This window comes from Cyanistes caeruleus, chromosome 3 (genome assembly GCF_971803275.1).
Source record: "Cyanistes caeruleus chromosome 3, bCyaCae1.hap1.1, whole genome shotgun sequence".
Lineage (NCBI taxonomy): Eukaryota > Metazoa > Chordata > Aves > Passeriformes > Paridae > Cyanistes > Cyanistes caeruleus.
This window is the reverse complement of record NC_141703.1, coordinates 14,718,468-14,739,321: the sequence shown is the minus strand read 5'-3', so window position 1 is coordinate 14,739,321 and position 20,854 is coordinate 14,718,468. Positions and strand designations below refer to the sequence as shown.

The window sequence follows — 20,854 nt, the reverse complement described above, 5'->3', positions numbered from 1 at the left end:
AATGTAAGTATACCTAACCTGCAGGTTGATAAACGCCATATGGGTGCTCTTACAGAGGAAAAAAATTGCTTTCATTTTCTGCAGCTTAATTCTGTTTAAATTGCCGCAAACTCCAACCTCTTTATTCTGAGTGAAAACACATGTCCCAGGAGTTTAACGTGCTTGAACTTATGCCTGTTAACTTCATCACTTGATTATCCATAACTTTCCCAAGTCTCCCCACCCAAAACTTGCTGTTAAAACAAGTTATTGTTCCTACTTATATACGAACTGTGTAAGCAGGCATAGCAACGTGCTCCACACCCAGCTGCACTTCAGCCATGTGGGGCCCTTCTAATGGGCGTTTTTGCCCACGTTTGCAAGTGTTTTAAGAAGTTTAACTCCCAAAGGGAGACAGAGAGGGAACTAACTGAAAATCCTCAAAGAAATCTGCTCCCTTTCTATGCACTTTTTCTGAATTTGTCTCAGGGACACTGGACCCACTTCTTTCTCTTATATGAAAAAGATGCAAGAATGGCAATGCACATCCAAGAAGACTGTGGCAGACTAAAGCTGCTGTCAAGCCTTAGGAAGAATGCTGTTTTCCAGTCCTCACCTCTACCAAATTCCTCAGGAAGACAAGCTACAAGTTATTCTTCTGCACCTTACCTGTAAAATGTTCTTCATCATTCAGAGGAGTACTTCTCAATACACTGTTGCTTATTTCACTTTAATGTTTAGCATTGCATCATATTTCTTACCATTTAAAAATATAAGGAGTAGTAAAAAGACAAAATGAAAAAAGAAAACCAGAACAGCAATAAACACAAGGTGATTCATGGCTGAGGTACGAGTCTTTTGCCCAAACTGTCTGGCATGTGTTTGATGTACAGGATGACAAGAAACTTCTCATAACAACTGTTTCATTTGTGTGCTCCTAAATAGGGCAAGAATATTCAGAAGATGTGCATCACCACTAAATAATTCACTTATTGCAGGTCTTGTTCTATGGAGCATGAAGGCAATACTGCCTTGATCTATTTTGGTGCAGACTGACATCAGATGTGGCTCCCCACCTGTGGCAGGAGTGCCCCTGGCATCACACAAACCACTTCCAAGGCCACAGCCAGGCCGCCTCCCTCCTCCTATATGGATGCTAATTTGAATTTCCCAGAAACAGCCTGTTCACAGGCCATTACTAGCAGCTGTTTATGCAGGCATCTACCCTGTGTGTCAGCTCAGGCCATCGCTGCCTGCCTGCCCTGCCTGACCCCAGGCACCAACACTGCTGACCCTATTTGCAGACAAGTGGGCTTGAGAGGTGAAAGCAGTGGGAAGGGTGGGCTGTGAAGCTGATGCCCCAGTGTGAGAGTATGTGGTTGGTGAAGATGTGAACAGCAGGGGTAGAGACAATATTCAGTGTCACCACCAGTGATGCCAGCATGTTTTGGATGTGAGCAGCTTAATTGTAAAGCAATGATTTCAGCCTGTCTATGAGTGACTGCTTAGAAAATAATTTAGAAGTGACTGCTATAAACTATACCTCTCTATGGCTCTGATTAATAGACAGCTCCTTATTTTCATTGTTTGTAAAGGAAGTTTTACCTTTTCTGTGTAATCTAGAGGAGAAAAAATCCAAACCTACCTCCTTTGGATGAAAAATTCTAAGCTCCATGGATACTGTTGCTATATACATCTTCATAACTCTGTAACTGGACTCAAGGTTCCCTATGAAAATAGATCTTGGATGAGAAAATCTGATTTTTTTGGAAGCTGTAGAGTTATTGAGAAAAATTTAGAATATTACAATTACATCAAGAATTATAGAATACAAGAATTATGTCAATAAAATCCCAGAGTGATTTACCTCTTGCTAAATGATACCCTAAACTTTAATACTAAACCTTGCATCTCCTAGTAAGTTTAGATTATTTAATATGAACATATAAAACTAAAACTATGCCAAGATTTTGTGGGTGACCTCAAATTCAACTTCTAAGGAGAAGCAAATATACAGGGAACTTATGCAAGAAAACATGCACACACTTTTGGAACACTCTATAACCCAGAGCCTATATGTAAAAAAGAGGAGGCAGCTGAGACAAAGCATCAAGAGTTAAAATATTTAGCTGATACTAAGCATTAAAAAAAAAGAGAGTTCAGAAGTGTTGCCTATCTTACTCTGGTATTTTTAGGCTTCTTTACACTTCTGATGATGAAAACATACTTACTAGCTACTTAATGTATACCTGCTTCATGCTGCAACTGATTTATTGTGCATGCCAGGGGCAGCAGCCTCTCCCCCTCCTTCTCTTTCCACCACCATGTCAGGGCATCCTCCTGTGGACACCAGCATTTTGTTGAGTTTCTCACTGTACTAAACCTTGTGAGATAAAAATCTCAGGAGAGCTGTGAGACAGTCTTTTGGGAATATCTTTGGGAGTTATGGGCTTTATTTTGGAAATGTCCAAAAGGGAAAAAGAGCCTTGAGGGTGAGAGCCAGGACTCTTGACTGCCAACTGTTCAAGAAGCATAGGTGGCTTAGCCTTTGTGTGGCAGATTTTCAACCTCCACAAGAAGAGGAATATAAATATTTCAGATGAATATTACACATTTCCTTGTTTTAATACTCATACTGCTTGAGACCCCTGAGTGAGAGATGCCATATAAATATGAAAGCAGTGACAAGCACCCGGACAAATAGAGTGGAAAAGCTTTTAAAAGGCCAATCTCAAGTATGTGGGTGTGAGTGCATACAGGAAGAGAAAATCTCAGCTTGCTCAAGACATCCATGTACTTCTTGAGAGTTAATGTAAAGAAATGGAATTTCCCATATGAATTGCATGAAACAACATAGACTGGAAACAGCTAAATTAGTCTGCCTACTCTATTCTGTGGCAGAAACATAAATTACATGCTGTTTGTATTCAAACGTCCCGTCAAAAGATTAGGTGCATAAATTTGGATATGCAGTTGTGAAAAAATGCTTCTGGAGTACAGGAATATTAATTTACTGGTCAATCCTTCCCAATATAGCATGTTAAAAGATTAACTTTCCTTTAGTACCAAATTCCTACTGAATATATGATTGAAAAATGCTAATTTTATGCAATTTTTTAACTCTTGTGTAATAGGAGTGACTTTAATTGAGTGCAAAAGTACACAATCCTGTTTTACAGTCTGACAAAGTTTTCTCTGATGCCTTGAGCATCAGAGTCACTTGACTACAAATTATAACACACTTGACTTTTCATATATAAAGAATAGCTTGAGAAGTTTTTAAGCTTTATTCAAACTGTAAGCAGTGCACATGCTGGCTTAAAATCAGTGGAAAACTAACTTTTGAAAAACTCCAGTGTTTTCTTACCATAAGTGTCCTCTTTTCTTTTTCTGAAAACAAAACAAGATAATATCTTAATAAATAAAATGCAGTCTTGTGGTTATATGAATGTATTTCACAGGTTTTGATATGTGTTCTTCTGTTGCAGTTGTTACTTTAGAAAGAGCTAATGTGACAGAGCAGAGCAATATATTCTAAAACTATCTATCTTTTTGTGGGCAGAAACACCACGATGACAAAATAACAAAGTTGAAATATGATACAACTTTTGAAAACATGAAAGAACCCCATTGCTCTTCTCTTTGACAAGCTTGTCACAAAGGTGAGAGTAAAACAAACCTCCAGATACTCGATATTAATAGGTAGTGATGAACAACAAGGTTCCTGCTCTCTCCTCAAGTGCCAGGGTGTTCAGGGGAAAGCAACCCAAGTCAATACACTGAATTCTCTTCCATACACTTAATACTCACTTGCTTGGTGCTTTGAAGTTAATGGAGTTATTCTGGAGTTAATTGGGTTTAACTCAGAGGAAAATTGGACCCACTAGAATGAGTGCTAACACAAAAGGCTTTGGAAGCCAGCCTGCATTGCTGGTCAGAGATTACAGTGCAGCAGAAAGGGACCTCTTAGAAAACAAGAAAGACAGGAGTCTGATGCAGAGGAAACTTTCCCACTCTTTTGAATTGGCAGCTGTATCACACACTGTAGTGGGGAGGCACTCAGCTCCACTCTCCATCAGTTCCAATCAATTTTCTCCTCGGTTCTTCACTACAAAAGTGATATGTATGATGTAGGATGAACAAAAGAGAACTGTCAAAGTGGTTAGCACAGGTCTGGGATAATGGGATAATGGTTACAGGGATCAGAATTAGTTAATCATATCTAGTGCCTTAAAATTATACATGCAACTGTGCTGAAAAAAAAAAATAGATCCAGAAAATACATTTTATCACATGTTGTTTGAAAATCTGTCCCCAAGTTAAAAGACAACATCAGTTCTAGCTTCTCACAGTAACATTGGATCAGTTGGTCAAAATAGTTTCTATGATCTCAAACTGGGAGTGTGCCACCAGCTATACCCTAAATTTCTTCCAAAGTGCATTTGCATAGTAATTGCATTTACATTACAGCATGCAAGCCCACATAAAGAGCCCCAAATAAAATTCATTCCTAAGACTTTTATATCCTTCAAATAAATGCATATTAACCAGCAAGGTGTTATCTTTCCCATACTGACTCATTTCCTTCTTTAGTAACTGATAACTCTGTAACCCATTGACTTTCTCCATGACTATTGACACCTATAAGAAAGATTCCTTGCTTTAACAGTAAGAGAAGTGCCATGGAAATTGAGATACATTCATGTTGCTTTATACATTTGTGGAAAATTTCATCTGTAATTACTGGAGATGGTGATGGCAATTTTCTTTAGAGTGCAGGAGGAATGTAAAACGTGCTCAACATTTTCCTCTGTTGGGCTGTTACTTTCTCTCTCCTGGACTGAAACAAAAAAAATGGGCAGTTGATAATTTTTCAAATACACCACCTTGAGTTCATGTTAGATTCATTGCTAGCACTGCCAGCAGGGAGTACCTTTCCTTTTAATATGAGCTATGAGAAAAGGACATATTTTTGGTTGTACATGTTCTTGCTTGGCAAATAACTGATGGTGGCTGCCAAAAGTCTCTCTTGAAAACAAAGACATACCACGGTCATTTAGGCCATAATGGCCATTTGAGCCATCCTAAAATTACCCCTGAAGGCTGGAGAAGCAGTTGCACTTCCTTCTCCATAGACCTTGGCTGTGAAATTACACAAGCAGCTTTTCTCTTCTGTTTGACCTGAGTGAAACTGACACCCTGCTACAGCTGCAGGCTGGACCCAAGTACCTGCAGATATAAACCAAGAGGCTTTAGTCAGCAAGCAAGGACTACAAAGGCTTTTGTCCCTCCCTGAGTCACCAGTTGGCACAGCATGTCACCCATGCCAAATGACCAGATATGGTCAGGTGTGGCCATGGAGGTAGACTGAACATGGTTTCAAAATGTTGACTTCTCATAAGGGCTTTGAGGAGGGTTTTTCGCTGTGGAATCACCATTGGCTTTTCTATTTCTATTGGTTTTCCATTAGTCAAGACTGATAGAACAATATTTTTCATCTGGTAATGGTAGGAGACTCAGTCCATGGCTGCCATATGCTGACTTGGTTCTGAACATTGTTGACTTCCAAAGTGGACAGATGTAATCCAGTCAGCTGAGAAATAACCTCAGCTCTGGAGAGGAAAATGTAAAACTCAGGCTGGTTCAAGAGACAGCAGCCGACCTGCAATGAGAAGGAAAGAGGCCAAATTAATCATTGTGATGACTGGAGATTCTGACCTCACCTTCATCAGTCCCAACAGACTCATTCCAGATTATTTGCAAGATGACTTATTTCTAAAAAGCCATATGGCCACATTTTCACAGTAGGAATTCACATCAGCACAATGCATTATGCAAACTCAGATACAAACCCTGTGCACAGATGCAGGGCAGGCCCTAAACTGGATGCAGTTCCATTGGTACGGTATGAAAGCATATACGCTGCAGCAGTACAAATATTAATATGCACCACTGCTACATATTTGATGCTGAAAGGCTACTTGAACAAATCTGGATATGCTAGTGCAGTGTTCTCTGTGTTGTTCAACATCACAAAAGGAGTTTTCTCTGGGATTCACTCCCTTCAGAGACCAGAAGTCTTACAGTTACCAATGCTCTCTGGCTAAAATGCAGGAGTCCTCTCTGTCATTGCTTTCCCACTTTAATAACTTTAATAATAGTAATTAAACTGGATGAATTATGTGCCTTTTCCTCCTTTCCATGTTGTACAAGAAGAGAACCAAAAATCGACATTAATTAGGTTATATGGTAGACTAATTTAATTCTCTAAAATGTTCAGAATGCTATGGACAGAAGAACAATGGAAATGCCTTGGAAGATGAGACTAGATAGGTGTGATACCCACTGAGTCTTTTAAATTGGGGTGGTTAAAGAAATCTGAAATGAGACCATGGTGTGCCTTTTCTCTGACCAACCATTCAAACTGCAGTTGAGAGCTCTGGCAAAGTTTTTAATCTGTGACTCTTATGTCCTGTCTTCCCACTGCTCATCCTTTGACAATTACAGAAACAAAAGCTTCTGCAGATCTCAGGACAGGGACAGCACTATGATTACCATCCTGTCTGGGTAGGAGGATGGCCAACTTTCTATTGGGACTTTGAGGCTCTGAAGATAGAGGGAGCTAAGAAATGCGAGTAAACAGTTTCATTTGTAGTGTGCTATTGACTATTTGTCCTCTTCCTACTGCTTTTTCAAGCACAGGTATGGAGGGGCTGGTTGTGGGAAAGTAAGCTGTTGTGATACTTCCAGTTGATTCTAAACTGTTTTGAGACAGAGATTAGATTACCTTCCCAGGTCACCTCCAGAGCACCCCAGGGTTTTCCTTTGGGATTTATGACACCTCCAGGGCGTCCCCAATCTTTGGTTGCCAAAGGGATTGGAAGACCAGATGGAGACTGCCCAGCCCAGGCTTCTCCTACTGCACGATGCTTTCAAGACATAGTAAAGCAGAACATGAACAGGGACATGGAAAACAATGCCAGAGCCTGTGGTATGAATCCTTTCATCCTTAATTCCCTAGGAGAAAATCTATCTAGATCCTGGAATATTTCCAGGCATAAGAAATATATTGCTTGTGCTTGGAAGTTGCTTGTGCTACCAAACTGCTCAAATGTTGCCCAGCACAGCTAACACCTCCTAGACAAGTCCCAAGCTCTTTTGGGGTGTTCACATGGCCAGGAACCATTCAAAATATGCCAGCAACACACAGCCACTTGGTTTTGCAGGTAAGGGCTATGGACTTAAACCAATCTGTAGTAGCTGAGACCAGTGCTAGAGAATGAGTCAGGCACTATTAATCCAGCAGAGCTCGATTCATTAGCTCTCCTACAACAAGGAACAAGAAAAATAACAATAAAAAGCTTTTGAGTGCTTATTGAGCACTTGGGCATGTTTTGGGAGGAGCTTGCTTTATCCTTGGATTAATTAGTGTTAACTACTTATCCTTGGCTGAATTCCCACTGAGTCACTTTAGGTATTTCAAATACACCCTGTCCAACCTACCTGCCTTTTAAAAATAGTGCTTTTTCCTAAAATCTGCCCATGTTCTGGACTTCTTATGATTATTGATTATATTCACATTTTCTCATTTATCTCTTCTCAGTTTTAATACTCTGCCATATCTTCTGACTTCACTCTTTCTCACTCTTTCTAACCCTCCCGATGCCTAATTCTACCTGTACCTACAGATTGATCCATACACATATATATTTTAATTTCTTCTTATGCTTCCTGGTTTTCCCAATTCCTTGTAATATTTTCTTCTGATTATTGTATTGCTTCCTGTAGTGTATTCTCTGTCACTCCTTTCATAATGCCACCTTTTCATCTTGACCCCACATTCCTTTCTATTCTGATACTTTTCCTTTTTACATTTATTTAAAACTAGAAAAGTTTGCAGAAGTATTCCTTATCCTTCCCTTTGATGATAATAATAATAGTCCTTTACCTTATTATTGTTTCTTATGCTTTAACCAGGTCTGAGTGTAAACAGCAGTACAAAAAGAACACTGAGAAGGTGATGGTATAGAAAAGTCCAAACATAGTAATGATGTGATTTATGAACACTGTGTGGTATTTAAGTCTAACATGCACACTAGTAAAAATTGACTGGCAAGCATTCTCTTGATTTGGCCATTAGACTCCCAAAATTCCCTTTGATTTCAATGTGACATCGTACGGAAGAACCTTCAGGTCTATGTACAGTCCAAACAGACCTCCAGGAAGACTTTGGAGTCCAGGAAGGACAACTCATAGTAGAGAACCTTAGGTCATAAATTTCTCTATCTGTAAACAAGAAGCTGCTTGCATTAAATCTCAAATAACCCCTAAACATATCCTTACTGGGGGCACATCAAGGCATGTTTAATTGTAACATCAATAAGCTGCTGTACACCAGGAATATTTGAAAAGATGTTGGTTTTTTTTCCTTTTCCTGTAAAATATAGAAATACTTCTTGAAATTCAGGACTATTTCCATATAAATAGATTTTAGAGAAAGTTGTTAGGTATGAGAAATAAAGCAGACCTGTCAAGTTTCCCTGGTCAGTAGGAGCCAAATTTTTTTCTGTCCAGTTCATCCAGAAAGCTGGCTGATATGAAGTCTTCTGGCACTGGAAGATTTATATTCTCTTTAATTTTTTCGGAATAAATACTGTCCAAGCAGGATGAAGCCCACACAGCGTGAACAAAGAACATGCTATATTTAAGAGGTCATGTCTGACTTTGAACATATGGTAACGATTCTTGAAGTCAGAAATAAAATGTAATACTTGTAATATGGCATGTAATACTTTCTGTGCTCCACCAAATTACCAAGGAGACAGATTGTGCTTTTCTGAGTATACTGACAAATGTCCCTCCTCATTATGATTTTGCCCTTTTTATATTACCGTACCATTATTCTTTTTCTTTTGTACTCCAGTGTGCAATTTAGATGGCTGCATTCTTTGGCAACATTAAATATTTGCAGGATTGCTTAGAAAATTATCAGATATTTATTATTCTTCAGACTATATGAATTCATCAGTAGAAATATATACCTCAAGAGGAGTCACCCATTGCATTTGGCCAAACCAGCCAACCATTCCAAAGGCAATAAAATAGCATTTATCACCAGGAATAAACTTTGACATTTCCTTCTACTGAGATTTTCAAGCTGAATCTTGTTGGCAGCCATTTTACATTTGTGATGCTAATCATGTCGGGACCTGAGTAGGAACCTGATGTTAAAAATTAGTTGCTGTTTACTTTTATAATATTTTTCTATTTGATTTTAGCACAGAAGCTCACTTCTCTTGGGTTTCTTATTGTTTCGGGCAGGGCATTTGTGTGGCAGCAGTAGAGGTAGAGCCTTAGTTGAGCTGATGAACAAATGGGATCCATGAGCTCATGACTGAAAAACAGAAAATGAGAAAGCCCACATAGCACAACCTATGTGTATTTATTTTCACAAGGAACAGAAAACTCTTCTTTTGACATAGCAGCTCCCCACACAGCTCCAGCTCAGTGGCCAATGCTCCTGAAAAACCTTCTACATCTGCAGGGACATATCTGTTGCCCCTCTGCCACTGGCTTGCACCTTCTTCATGGCAGCATCGCTCTTTCCCATCTTTGCCTTTGTTGTGAAGCAGCACCAGCTGGGAGAAACCATGAGATGCAGAGATTTCCAGGGATTCCTCTTCTTCTCAGTGACAAAAGGAACCTGACTTCTCAGGGAATGAAATGAGAAATGGATACAGTTTGGGCCAGAGAAAACATGATCAGAGGAAAGATAATTCCCACCCCCACAGGAAAGGCTGGGAGAATTTCTTTGGCAGGCATCAGTGCAGGCGAACACGTCTGAGGGTTGGGGTGGTCCCTCCTGGTAGTGAAAACCTATTAAACCTTTGCATGTCCCCCAAACCTGGGAAAGGAGGAGGTCTCAGCAGGCAATTAATTGAGTCCACTGCTTGAGAGAGGAAGTGGGACTCAAATTGTGTGGTTTCTTTTTTTTATTTTAAATGAAGAAACCTAATTAAAATGATAGGAATTTCCTGGGGAAATTCTCAGCCTTTTCATTTTTTAAGAGCCTTTGTATTACAAAAGGTGTTTGAAGTCCTTGAATTTTTACCCTTTAGCCACCTTTAATCTAATTTCTAATCTCTTAATAGCCTTAATTGAGTTCTGAATACTTTAAATTATTAAACATCTTTGGGGGATTATGATTTCTATTTCTGATTATACAAAATAGTATCAATTGCCCAACAACATCCCCCCCATTTATGTCAAATTAAACTACCAGGGATGTGAAGCATATACTTTAAGGCCAGGATATTTACATTTGAAACACTTTGAAAAACTTATGCTTTCAAGCAGGTTGAAGAAGAGTGGTAAGAAATGAGGGAACAGCAATATTTCAGTGTGGGCCTTAAGTCATTGGAGGCTCACTGTCTTTTTGTCACCTTTGCTGTACAGGTAGAGGCTGCCCATGGCCATGGAGCGAGCATTGGCCAGTTGCCAGGGAGCATTGGACCATGCAGACCCCTGAGGTACAAGCAAGAGAGCCACCTGCTTTTCTCAGCTGGGATGGGCCTCCTTCCCATCCCTATGCCTTCCCACCTCCCCATGCTCCACTGCCAGGGACAACAGCTCAGATTTAGACCCCAGTCTAAATCAGCTTGGATCTTCAACTGCATCTAAGCCCCTTTGCTCCTCTATCTTTCTTCTCTGCCTCATGTCTACCCTTCTCAGAAGCTTACTACCTTACTGTGCCTCTGATCACGAACCTTCCTCTTCCTCCTTTGCCTGCCCATGGCCCCTGGAACCAAGGCTATTTGTTATTTCTGTCCCCCTAAACATATTTCCCCTTCATCTTGGAAGATGCCAGCCCTGGCAGGGGCAGCAATCCTTGCACTGCTGAGGCCCCAGCGCAGGCACCACTATAAAAGCAAAAAGGCTCTGGGGAACAGAGGACAGACAGCAGCCCTCCCCTTAAGGAGAAGAGCAACTCACTTTACACCTTGCTGCAAGCTGTGGAATAAAATACTCTCAAGAATGCAGATATGGCATCCAAAGCAGGTATCTGCAGCGTGAGCTAGTGCCAGCAGAAAAGCGTAATTCTTATCAAATAAAGCCTCATTTGTAAAAATCAGGAATTTATTTGCTATCAAAAGACAGACAAACTTTATTAGTGTGAAGAAAGTATTAGCTTTTTTTCCACTCTGCTTGTTTTTGTTTTTTTTTTATTTTACTTCAGCTGCTTTTATTAGACCTGAGCTTTAGTTACTGTTAATTTGCCTCCACTTGTTTTCATCTTCCACCTAAGTAACAGCTTTAATATCCAGCACCAGAGACAACATCTTTTGAGAGCGAGATTTATTTCCCTAACTTCAGGGCAAGATTTCAAATTGTCATTTCTGAGCAAGTTGCATGTTTTCTAGCCACCCTAGCAAAACATCCATGAAGTTTCTGAGGAGCCCACAGTTGGGCTTCTAACTCATCACTGATACCCACTGTAGAGTCTGGCTTTATACACATAAAACAAATGACTATTCAGTGTGCTATTGTTAGAACCTGGATCCAGCTGCCACCATTATTTAGGATGAGCAGAGCTCTACATCAGTTGTCCTATTGATTAAATATGCACAAAAAATACATTATTAGACAGACTTGAACTATTTACGTTAGGGAGGTTGTTTTTTTGAATATGTGCTGTGGCAGAAAAGCAGTATCTTCTGTGAACTTGCAGTCTAAGGTGCTGATCCAGGAGCTATGTGTGCTGTCCATCCATATCCATGGCTGCTCAGAGAACAGATATCTAAGAATATATGTAGTTTCATACTTCTGAATTTAGACTTCTATTGTGTACTTACTTTTACATTTACTACCTAATTTACTACCTAATAAATGCTTTCCTAACAAGAACCTGTCTATTTAGTCATATTTTTAAACATGGTAATTTTTTATGCACTATAAGGATCAGAGTAATTCTAAAAGATGAGTTAAGACATAATTCCATAGTTCAGTGTCTCTGCAGGACCCATGTGCTTTACGTAAAAGACCTGACTCATACAAGTGTGATAGCAAGATGAAGGCCACTAAACTGGAAGATGAAAACAGCCAAAAGACATTGGTTAAGGCATTTTGGATGAAACACTTTAGATTTAGAAGGTCAGCATAAAAAGTCATTCAGCTCTCCTTCTTACCCTAGAAAGAGAGAACAATAATAAAATCAGGCAGCAATAAATTTAGAGCAAATTAAAAAATACTTTTATTTAGCACATCTCCTGACTATAGAATTCATTGCTGTAATAGGTCACCAAGTTAAATATCATGGATAGATAATTTTATCATTACTCCTGAGCCAAGTCCTCTCTGCCATAGCCATGCCAACAATCTTCAGTGAAACTGAAACAAGATCTAAGTAAAACAGTGGGATTTACCCCAGTATTTATGATATCGTTATGCTCTGTGAGAAGAACAATGAAGGTAATTAGATTCCATGCTCAGCACTTCATCTGTTTACTGAAATGGAAGAGTGAACTCCCCTTTACCACCCCATAATTTGATAAAACCTCCATTGAGGGGCTTTAAAAGTAATAGATACTGACCGTGGGGACAGTCCTGGATTACAGATGCTTTACTGGAAAACCTGCTGTAGCTACAAATTATGCTGGCAAGCTATAGGAATTCCAGGGCATGCATAATTATGAACTATAGGACTACATACATATGTACTGAGAACCTCCTTCCCCTGTCCTCACCTACACAGAACTTTTCAGCCCAATGAAAATTACACAATGACATTATAAATTACATGCCAGGCTTCAGTCTGATCTTCCATATTTATACTTTTAAACCTTTCAAACCACTGGTTTATAATTAAAATTATGACATGCTCTTTCAACAACAATAACTCAGTATATAAGGATCCTGCATACCTTTCAAAGTTTTCACAAGGAAAAAAGTCAGTCTTAGTTTGCAAGTGAGTTTATTGTTTCTGTGGCTTTAAGTAACACAACCTCTTTAGAAGCCGATGGCCTCATCAGTGTGCTGGCAGGAATGTGACACAGGAGACGCGAGTCTAGAGCTAAATTTGAGGAAAATTACAGTGTGCAAGCCCCATTTTTCAGTAAAAAGAAGATTCTTATCAAAGATAAATAAGAACTACCTTTAAAGTGAGAGCCAAGTCTACCTAACACTGGTGGGTAAACTCTTCCTGGGTCTCCAGGGAGAGGTCTTACCAACTCTATGGGTGCTTTGCTGCCCCTCTTCATTGCTACTTCAGTGTCACATACCAAAGACGGGAAAGCTTTTGGCACTGCCCATACAGCACAAAGGTATCGATTCCTTTGCTATTGCCACTTCAGGGCTGAAGGAATCCTCTTTTTTCCTCAGATACAGATATTAAATGTCAGTATCAGCAGTTGGCATTCAGCAGCCAACACTGTCAGAGGGAACATCTCGATGGTCATTGCCTCAGCCTTGGCAGGAGAAGCTGGGTAAATGCAAATGCAGCAAAGCCGTACATTGGCCAACTTACCAGCAGGAAAATAACCTTTAGCACTATCATCTGGAGCTCCAGAGGGAGATGCCACCTACTCAGAGCAGAAGCTCCTAGGAAGGGTGCCAGAAAAGGGTGCTACAGCCATCCTAGGAGGAATCGTTCTGCACTTGGGAGGGGTTCCTACCAAAAAGACACTGTGCCATAGGGCCCGTGGGAATTGCCTTTTTGGGGATAACTTCCAGGATGATGCAGTCTGGGGAGACAGAACGAGGAGAAAATGAACAGCTCCAGCAATGATGACCCGCTGCAGGGATGGTGGATTTTCACACCTGCAGCCTCCGTACGATCGTGGTGCAGCCCGCAGGATGGGGAGGGCAGACGAGCACCTGCGGTGCTCTCTCCACGCTGTGGTCGCCAGGGTCCTACCCTCATTCTGCTGGCTGATTTCGCTCCAGTTTGCCCCATTACCGCACCCTCGGCGTGAGGTGGGCAAACAATAAGGTGCAGCTGCTCTGCCGTCCCTCCCCTGCCCGTGCCGCCCGCAGACCGCGGGCAAATGCCGTCACCCCATCGGTGCTGCTGGCACGGCTCCCTCGGGGCGCCCGGCGACACCGTCCATCACTGCCGTTTTACAGCCGGGCTTCGCTCTCTCGGAAAAAAAAAAGAAAAAAAAAAAAAAAAGAAGAAAAAAAATACTTTTCCCGCCCACACAGGGATGCTTAATTCAGGGAAAATAAAATCCAACAAACCCACACCCCAAGCGCCAGCTCGGTGCCGCTGGCTGCGCTCCCCCGCAGGCTCCCCCGCTGCCCGGCTCGCCGGGAGCAGGTGCTCGGCGCTGCCGCCGCCCCAGACCCCCCTCCCGCCGCCGGCGGCACCTTGCGAGTCATCCCGGCTCTCCCCCCCCCGCCCCGGGCAGCCGTCGGGTGTCGCTTCCCATTTCACTTGGAGATATTTTCGGGTGGCAGGAGCCGCCTCGTCATTTCCGCCAGGAGAAAAGACACCGGCGCGGCAGCCGCGGCCGCGGAGAGCCGCGGGAGCCGCCGAGCACCCGAGCGGGCAAAGTCGAGCCAGTGCCCCGCTCGCCGCCGCCCAGGACCGACCTCTCGGCGGGGCCGGGAGCCGCCGCCGCTGCCCGCGGGTTCGCGGGGGCGGGAGGCGTCGGAGCGTGCCGCCCCCTTCTCCCCCTTCCTCCTCCTCCTCCTCCCCCTCCCCGCCGAGCCGGCAACATGAACTGAAATCCCCAGAGAGGCACAGAGGCGGCGAGCGAGCGAGCGGAGCGGAGGCAAGCGGGGATATAGCGGCTCTCTCCTCCCGCCGCCGGGATTCCGGGCAGCGCGGTCCCTCCGCCCCGCACAGCCTCGCCCCTCGCCCGGACAGCGGCGGCCGCCCGAGCCCCGCGCCCCCGAGCCGCCCATGGCCCTCATCATGGAGCCCGTCAGTAAGTGGTCGCCGAGCCAGGTCGTCGACTGGATGAAAGGTGAGGAGTGGTGGCGAGGGCTGCCCTCTCCCATCACCCCCCATCCCCGCTCCGCAGGTGCGGGGAAGCTCCGCGGCTTCCCCCACGCCGGGATCCCGCCTCCCGGCAGCGCCGGCTGCCGCCACGCTTTGGTCGGGGTTGGGAAGGAAGGCGGGAGGCCGTCGGGGCCGCGTCGCTGGGGCCGGGGGCCGCGCTGCCCCCCCTGCCCCGGGCTCAGAGAGGGGGCGGCGGCTGGCGACCCCCATGGAGCCGGGGAGGGGGCCGGGGGCGGAGGCGAGGCTGTGCCCGCGGGAGCCCCGGGTGCTCCCGGGCAGCGACCGCGGTGTGGCGATGGAGCCGCCCCCCAGCCGCGGAGGGACGCGGGGAGCGTGTCCGGCTGCTCCCGGCGGGTGCGGAGCGAAACGCCTCGCGTATAAAAGTTCAGCCGAACGTGCAGCGCTCGCCCGTGCTGGGGGTCGGGGGGACACGGCTGCGACCTCCCCCGCGAGGAGGGTGCCGGGGGTCGGCCCGCGCCCCCGGGGTGCCGGGGCTCCCCCGCTGCCGGGAAGCCGCCGTGCCGGGCGGGGCCTCCTCAGGCCGGGCCGGGGGCTCCGCGCGGCGGGCGGCCGCCGTCCCCCTCCCCGGGGACTGCACTTCAGGAGCCGGGATTGAAGGGAGCACCAACGGTCTGGGCTCTGGGCTGAGCGCGGCTGTTCCGCCGCTCCCCTTCTCCCGTTCCCTCACCTGTCCTCCCCTCAAATAAACTGATGGGAATAAAATTTGGACCTTTTGGATACGCTTTTCTTTCATTCTGTGTGCTTGCCATCCTGACGTGGCTTTAATGCTGTAATGTGAAAAGGTATTTTGTTGTATGGTTTTTGTGTGTGTTTGGGGTGGGCTTTTTCGGATTACCTTTAAGTTAGGCTGCAGCTGTGTTTTGAATACATCACCATCTAGTGTTATATATCTTTTTATAAGATAGAATGACCGGACGAGTACAAGTTTTGAACAACTGCTACATTGTGGGAGTTCTTTATAACATGCTGTGTGATACCAATGTGACAGTTTCATAATCCTTAAAATTTCAGGCATATAGCATATGTGTTCAGTTATTCAATACTGGCATTTATAGCTGGCGAGTTATGTATGCATTTAGTAGCATACATAGTTTTGCAGTTTCGGAAGCATTCTCTCTCTATAGACAAAATATATTCTATTCTAAAATATTCTGTATTCTCTCTCTATAATCAAAAAGAATGATGTAATACTTCATATCCTGAGAAATTAGTAAATATTAATAAAAACTTGAAGGAGCTACAGATGATTGATATTAAGAGCAAACAATTTTCAGCTTCATAATGTTTTTTACAGCAATTTAGCTTCCAACAATTTAACTTTAAAATAAAACTACTGTGTAGGACATTTTTCTAATCAGTGTCTCAGATACCTTCCTCATAATTTGGGGAATACATAAATATAATGAATTTGCAGATAATGCATTTTTAAAACACCAAAAAAATGTAGTACATCAAATACTTTTTATAAATGATAGGTGAAGTGCATTGCATGCTCTGCTTTTGTATTACATTATTATCAAATTGATAATTTGAGAACAGACTAAATGGTACTGTTAGAAATTGTGCTGCTGGATAAGGGTTTGCAGTTAGAAACCTGTGACTAACCCTCAGAGCTGTAGATCTTTCAGAAATAATGTAAGCTTTACAAAAAAAAAAGTTATTGCAGTCATGCCTACTTTCTGGAATACAAAGCCTGCTTTTTAGTGTTTAACCTATTTTTTTTTTTTGCCTGAATGTTTGTTTGTTTCTCTGGAGGACTTTCATTTGTACGGAGTGAATGCATATATGTTGCTTCATGCTTCCATTTCTTCATTTTGTATTCTGTGTAGCACATGAACCTTCACTTAGGTAGTGCAAGGAGATAAAGCACCTACCTCTTGGAGGAAAATCTCCTAGGTAGCCACTCTGGTTTCAAAAGTCAAGCCTGGAAACGAGTATGACCAGTAGCTGGGAGCAGGTTTGCTCCTGTCTGATGGCTCACACCTTGCTGAGTTTGGAGGAAGGATGGTAGAGGATAAGGTCAAGTGATCTTTGCTGCAACAACTTTGTTTTCCTTACTTACAATGGGTAGTGTTGCAAACAGTGGTATTGAAATCCTTATGGAAAAATATTCTTATGCTGTAAGTCCATTGTTTCCAGCAAATTCTCTTTCTAGCTTATTTGTGTTTTAAGAGATACCCAAGACAGTTTGATGAGTAAAACTGATGAATGTGTCTGTCATGAGAAGTTTGGGAGGAGTGCAGTGTTTGCACTAGCAATGGTCAAGTCTGGCTTGCATAAATTACATTAAACTTCAAGCTGTGAGAATAGTTTGCTGACTTACTGGGGGTTATTTTAAAGAATTATAAATGTTGAACTTGGTTTTAACCTCTTCCTTGAAGTGGATGCTATGTCATATGCTTCCTCAGAGCAGCTCTGTAAAGAGAATTCTTCCAAATAGATTTTGATGTTCAAAGCAAAATCTTTTTTGAAAAAGGAAAATCCTATTATTCAACATTGTTTACAGTTATCTTAAAGTAAGGGGAAATGAAACACTTCAGATTTTATTGCTCTCAGTGTTTTTGTGATGTTCTTGTTGGTATGACCTGAACATTTGCAGTTAAAGGCCTCATCTGGAATTCTTTATTTAGGCAAAAGAGCCATTACCTCAGTGGCATTTTGCTCAGAGTAGTGATAAAGCATTGGGCCTGAAATTATAAGATGTGAGAAATGATCGTGGGGAAAGTATTTCCATTCAAAGGGGTTAGATAGAAGTGCCAAGCTCTGGGCTGGATGTCTGTGTAAGGAACAGGCTCGAGGCTGGGTGTTCATGGAATACGTGCAGTTTTCTCCAGTATCTTGTCAGTATTTAATTCCTTGATGTCCCCATTGTCTGTGGATCCCTGTAATGGCCTAATACCGATGATGCTGAGCTGCAGGGCTGTTCCTGGAGTTGGTTATACAAATAAGTAACTAAATTTTGACCGTGAAAATGTGTACAGTAAGAAGTTCTAGACCAAAGTACCAGTTAAAACTTCGCAAGTGAAAGGGACAAAGTGAGGAGAGCCTGTGTCAGCATATGAGTTTTCTAGGGTTTAAAGTGAATCCTAGAAGAAGAGTGGAAGAGTAAGTGTCATAGAGCTGGAAAAATCGTAGATGGATTAGCTCGTCTGTCCCACAGGATGGCATATTGTACATGGAGGATAAAATGAATATTTAAATTGATTCAAACCATTTTTTTGTGCTTTTCATGTATTTAGTACAAATTTTAAAGGTCCTGTACGGCTGAGTGAGATGAAAGTGTGTCAGCCACCTCCTCTGCCTCCTCTCTGGAGGACACGTGTGGATTCCACTGCTGTGTCTCAAGACGTTGACGTGTTACATAGGCAAGCGTCATCGAGTGTCATGGCTTTCACTCAGGAGGGGAACATGCCAGATGTATTTTGGTTTTCTGAGGCTCTGAGAACACTTAAAGACACTCAGTTACTTACCAAACATTAGGATGCTTTTAATTGAGTCTTCTAATCTAATTTCTTTGGTCTGAGGTTATTGATGATTGCTGTGTTTTGATAAGGGTTTGCTGCTTTTAACATTATTCTAATTTTAGTTCAGTAGCAATCTCTCAATGGCAAAATCTGTTCCAAAAGGCAGTCCACCTGAAAAAAAAAAATCAATATTACTTCATCTAACAAAGCTTTAATATTTATTTTTTGCTAGCTGCATAAGCTCATAGGGCTTATGTGAAGCTCATACAGCTTAAACTGTTGTAATGGTAGTCATACTCAAGAAGCTGACATCTAAGGCATGGGGTTGCCTTTAAAGGCTTCTGATGCTAAAGGAGTAGGGGCTTTTTACCTCTATAAAGTCTACTCTAACAGGGTTTAGAAGGATGCAAATATTTGGGACTGAGGGGAGAGAAACAGAAATAGGAACATGCTAACAAAGTGAACGCAGAGTGCCAAAGTTCCTCATCTGTATGATTGAACATTGCATGGGTTTGAGAGCTGTTTCTGTCTGCTCTGTGTGCTGAAGTTCGTGTCCATTTTCAGCGGTACGTATGTTTGCAAAGTCATCACGGGCTGCCAACAAATGTGCTCCACTTGGTGTACTGGGAATGATGTGTTATATTCACCAAAAAAATGCATTAGTTTGTGGGAATGCTCTGACACTAAATACTCCAATACTTAATGATGATTTAAAAAAAGTATTGCCATGGGGATCCTCCTACTCCTGTTCGTGCATATGCAGAGCCCTAGGACTGCTGTGGCAGCACCTACTTTCTGCTGCAGTTCCTGAACCATTAGTTAGCAACAGGGAAACTCATCAGTGAAGTCACAAATTCTCTCACAGCACTGGGATCTAGCAAATCAGTTTAGGCCTTAAAAAAAGTAAGGGTGAATCCTGCATTCAGGGTCACTATCACACTAACCTCATTTTTGACCATGGGTTTCTCTTAACTCTGACATGGACTGAGTTTAGGGGGGAGCTTTTTCTGGAGTGTAGGATGGACTGCAGTGCTAAAGGCATGTGAGCACTGTATGGTAAAGAGGAGGTGTGCTTCCACAAATGTGTGTGCGTTATTTGTAGCTTTCAATTTTGTCCATCATTTTTAGTTTTTCTTCTAGTGGTCTATTATGTTAAAGGTTCTTTCTTACGCTACTTCCCTTCACATTGATCTTGGCGGGGCCCTTAAAAATTGTGACTATTAGAAATAATATGGATTTTAAATACTATTTAATAATCCATTAATAAAAGGATAAGTTGTCTCAGGGAAAAAAAAAAAGCTGGATAAGAGTATGAAAAACACTTGGATTCTGAAACTTGGATTCCTTGTCAAGTGTGTGTAGGTGACTGATGAACGTCAGAATAGTCATCAACTTAATAGTCATTGCTAAGTGCCATATGTGGAATAGATCAGGCGTTTTACAATTTGTCAGCATTAAACCGCTATTTTCTTTCTCCAATGTAAAGCAAACTGAAATTTTACAGTATCAGAGGGTACGTGTAGTACTCCATTAGCTTTGAAGTGATGCTATTAAATGGATTTATGACTTTTCCTGTAATGCCTAGCAAAAAAAAGCTGTAGAAAAATATGAAATAATCCATTGCTGGAGTTTAATTTTGATGAACATCTTTAATTTATATATAGTTACTCTTTAAGAATGTAACAAGAATTTCAGTCAGACAAAGTGAGGGACTTTTTGGAGAGGGGAGTTTATATGAAGACAGGTAGTCAAGAGTCAAACTGCACTATTCCAAACTTTAGTTTTAAGGACTCAAGCTTTAAAACTGTATTGAAAGCAGTGCTTAAAGATCTCTCTCTCTAGTTTGTTTATTTTTCCTGTGGATCTCTCACTTTTTGCTTACCCTTCTGACATTAGAGATTTAGCAGTATCAATGGCCACCATATCAATCACAATGATGTGTTTTAGAGCATCTTTGTGATTAGAAAACTTCTCCTGCCATTGTTTATCAGCAGAAAATTAAACTGCAATGGCAACTGGGATGTGTCAAAGCCTAACAGCTGGGTGTTGCCATAGCAAAGGCAATGTTACATAAGCAGCCACTCTGAAAATAATTCATGCAGCCAAATTTTAAGCATAACATCAGAACTCATTTCTAAATTTATGATCTTTTTAGGAGGGAGCTTTCCTAGATGAGGTCATCTCAGTTGCTACTGAAATTAATGTGTGTTGTGAAGCTCTTTTAGCACTGCCCATTTACACCTTTATTTTGTTTGAACATATTGTTCTATTTCTGAAACATCTGTTGGTTTAAATATGGCCTCACAATATGTTTTCTCAAGTGGTTTTTTGCAACAGTTCAGTAAAGCTCTGTATTTTGATCTTATTCAAATTTATTTGCACAATTCAT

The 20,854-nt window shown here is 42.2% G+C and overlaps 1 protein-coding gene and 1 long non-coding RNA gene across 5 annotated transcripts in view; one reads left to right on the top strand and one right to left on the bottom strand.

The window, feature by feature from the left end:
* Positions 1–9,402: 9,402 nt before the first annotated feature.
* LOC147653970 (uncharacterized) lies at positions 9,403–13,048 on the bottom strand. The gene is made up of 2 exons (XR_015284151.1): positions 12,900–13,048; positions 9,403–12,165 (listed from the first exon to the last, which is right to left on the bottom strand). It is a non-coding gene; the product is annotated as an uncharacterized LOC147653970 (long non-coding RNA).
* A 1,395-nt stretch (positions 13,049–14,443) lies between these two features.
* Positions 14,444–20,854, top strand: part of CNKSR2 (connector enhancer of kinase suppressor of Ras 2) — a 207,617-nt gene continuing 201,206 nt past the window's right edge. For all 4 annotated transcript variants that reach the window (XM_086879915.1, XM_086879914.1, XM_086879917.1 and 1 more), the window contains exon 1: positions 14,444–14,945. In XM_086879915.1, coding sequence (XP_086736041.1) covers positions 14,882–14,945 — 64 coding nt within the window. In that variant the 5' untranslated portion in view covers positions 14,444–14,881. The remainder of the gene's footprint in view (positions 14,946–20,854) is intronic.